This window comes from Momordica charantia (genome assembly GCF_013281855.1).
Source record: "Momordica charantia cultivar OHB3-1 chromosome 1 unlocalized genomic scaffold, Mcharantia_2.0 BLBB01000001.1, whole genome shotgun sequence".
NCBI lineage: Eukaryota > Viridiplantae > Streptophyta > Magnoliopsida > Cucurbitales > Cucurbitaceae > Momordica > Momordica charantia.
The window spans coordinates 20,970,401-20,973,416 of record NW_028275157.1 but is presented as its reverse complement, the minus strand read 5'-3'; the positions used below and the strand labels follow the sequence as shown (position 1 = coordinate 20,973,416).

General features: G+C 45.8%; 1 protein-coding gene across 1 annotated transcript; it reads right to left on the bottom strand.

The window, feature by feature from the left end:
• Positions 1-203: 203 nt before the first annotated feature.
• Positions 204-2,769, bottom strand: LOC111005463 (uncharacterized). The gene has a single exon (XM_022276966.2). The coding sequence runs from the start codon at positions 2,444-2,446 to the stop codon at positions 476-478; it is 1,971 nt and encodes a 656-aa protein (XP_022132658.2). The 5' UTR covers positions 2,447-2,769; the 3' UTR covers positions 204-475.
• Positions 2,770-3,016: the final 247 nt, after the last annotated feature.

Sequence of the window (3,016 nt, the reverse complement as noted above, 5' to 3'; positions counted from 1 at the left end):
GAAGTGTTCATGTTACTGTTCAAATTTGAACGGTTCTTATAAGTTTTAAAAATGGAAAGGAATCTTTTCACTTTAAGATGAGCTTTGATAAAGTCATTTTCTATCCAACCTTTTGATGTTGTGACATCTTTCTCCTTTTGCCAAGCTGTTCCAATGATGCAGTCTAATTCTATACCAAAAAAATAAAACCAAGAAAAAGAGACGACCCAAAAAAAAAGGTATGATCATTTGAAATCAACCATGGAGGAACCTGTAAACTTTGCCTCCATGACAGGGCAAATGAAGGATACACAGAAGCAAGCATGCCAACTTTCACTAAATTATTACATTACATTTTGAACAATTGTGGAAGAAAAATGAATTTATACGTACACTCGAACGAAAATGATGGGTAAAAAAGAAGAAATGAAGATAGAAATGGAAAATTTTCAACTTTGTCAAAGAGATCAGAATCGTGCCTGTATTTTGATTGGAATCAGTGGTATCCTCTTGGCCCTCTGGATTGAAACAGCTCTAGCTTTCCTCCGGCTTCGTGTAAGAGTGGTTCGAGTGATTCGTGCTGCGTCAAATGAGATTGTTTTGACGCCCATTCGATCACGGGAAGCGCCTCGGCCCGTGCAAGCTCCTCTCTATCTGGCAAATGCAGGGCAATGTAGCACAACAGAGTTACAGCTGCAATTTGAACACTATGTTCCCCGAAGTACACTAGCTGGACTAAGTGTTTTGCCCCTCCTACCGCTATAATTTCCTCGCAGTGGTTGTTGTGGAGGAAGTTTTTTGTGCAGGCAAATTTGGTGAGAGCAACGCAAGCCTCCTTCGAGACCTCGGCCTCTCTTTCATCGAGAAGCTGCACCAATGGGCTGATCATTCTTTTCTCAGTAGCTCGGAATGTCCTTGCCAAATGTCCGATGGATTTGATACACGGGATGAGAAGGTCTGCATCTTCTTTTTCAATGATCTTCACCAACTGATCCACAACCGCCCTGCAGGCGGGAGATGTCGGCTTGAAGGCGGACCTTCTCAATTCAGGATCGTGCTCCGCCATGGCAGTGATCTCCATCAGTGCCATTGCAGAGTTATGCCGCACATTTTGCTCCCCCTTCTCCAAAAGAACAGCAAAACACAACAAAGCTCTTGATTCTGTAATGCTACGGCAGATTGTCAGGTTCCCTCTAGCAAGCTGCCACAGGGCTCTTGCCGCCATGGCTTTCATCTTGGTTTTCGTCGCCGGGTCCTCGAGTTCCCTCCCCTTCGTGCTAGGCCCGGAATGAGCATGATGAAGGTAAGGGGAATGATGAGGAAGGATATGCTTCCCATTGCTGCTAACGTTGTGGCTTTCTCCATGAGTAGCCTGTGGAGTTGAAGTTGCAGCCGCCACCGACCCACCAGAAAGCATGTTCATAGTGTTGGTAACCACAGCGTGCATCTGATTTGGAGTTCGATTTCCCATGGGATGAAGAATGCGACTATGGAGCTGTCGGTCATCCTCATCAACAGCTTTGTACACATCGTTCGTTTTGGGGTTACTCGCCATTACCAAAGCATGAATCGAGGTGGCTTTATTGGCAGTGATATTATACTTACTATGTTCTTGAACAGTTTCAAAAGCAAGATGGCTAACAAGGGAGCGGATTATGTAGTGCTGTTCGAAAAGATCTTGGCATTTTGGGTAACTAGAGACGAGTTCCGAAACAGCCCAAGCGACTACGGCCTGAACTTTCATCGGACCTTCTTTGAGAATTTTCGCAAACACCTGGCAGACACCAGCCTGAATCATGGCTTCAACATTCTCAGGATCACGACCCAGAAGCCCGATAGCGTTCGCGGCGTTTTCTTGACCATCTACTCTACCATCTTTGAGCAATTTCAGCAGCGCCCCAACGCCGCCTTCTTCGATTATCCGTTTCCCGTATCTCTCGCTGTCTTTCGCTAGCGAAACCAGCGACGCCGCTGCGTCGGATCGATCCTCCGGCGAGCCTGTGGAGAGAATCGCAATCTGTTCCCATATGAGACCTAGAATAGGTTCGTTGGCGGCGATTGGGGGGAGACCTAAATACTCGTCGCCGCGATCCTCGGCGGAAGCCGAGACTCGGAGCAACCAGGACACATCTCCGATGGAATTCTCAAGCTGGGAGCATGATTTGCGGAAGGCGGCGGCGGGGATGATTGTGAAGACGCGCTTCATAAGGCCATTTCCGTTGCATTTAAGCACCAGAGACAGAGCTTTATCTAGGGCTTGCGCGGTTTCATTGATGATCCGAGTCGCCGGCCGCTCATAGAGATCGGAACTCGCTCGAGCCGCCTGTCGGAGAAGCCCCGCAAGCTTCTCCGTCTTGGATTTAAGCTCGGCGCAGTCCTGCTTGCAGGAGGTAGCCTCGTCCGCCGCCTTGGAGACTTGGTCCGCCAATTGAATCGGCCGAGCCAAGATTACCTTGATCTCCGCCATGGAAACAGAACAAAACCCCAGAGATCAGATCGAGAGCTGAACAGAAGAACAAGAACAAAAGATGACGATTGAGTTGCAGAAGAAATTGAGAGCGGAAGACGATGGAGATTCAGACGGCTTCCTTTGACGCTATGGCTGCAGCAATAGCAAAAAAACCCGCTAGGGCATGGATTATAGAGAGCGATTGATTCATCTTCATGGTGAAGGCATTTTGTGAAAGGTCAAACGCGGTTTTCTTTTTCTCCTCTGTTCCCAAATATTTAATTCCAACCCTTCTTCTGAGAGGGAGAGAGAGGGGTTTTTTTTTTTTTTTAAATTTTTTATTGGTTGGTGGCTTGAATAACTTTTGCTGTATTAATTAAGATTAAAAACCAAAGAAAAAGAAAAAGCAAAAGGGCAAAATAATTGGAGTAAACAGAAATTAGTGTCATCTTTTAGAAGCCAGCCGTGGGTTCGGCCCAGACCAGAGTATAGTTATGTAAATATCCCATTCTGTAAGCTTAATTTTTAAAATAAAAAAATAAAACTTACAAATTACTAGTTTTAGAAATTGATGTTTTTTAACTGTAA

Excerpts from the sequence above, each read along its gene's own strand:
- LOC111005463 (XM_022276966.2), bottom strand. The coding sequence starts at position 2,446 with ATGGCGGAGATCAAGGTAATCTTGGCTCGGCCGATTCAATTGGCGGAC.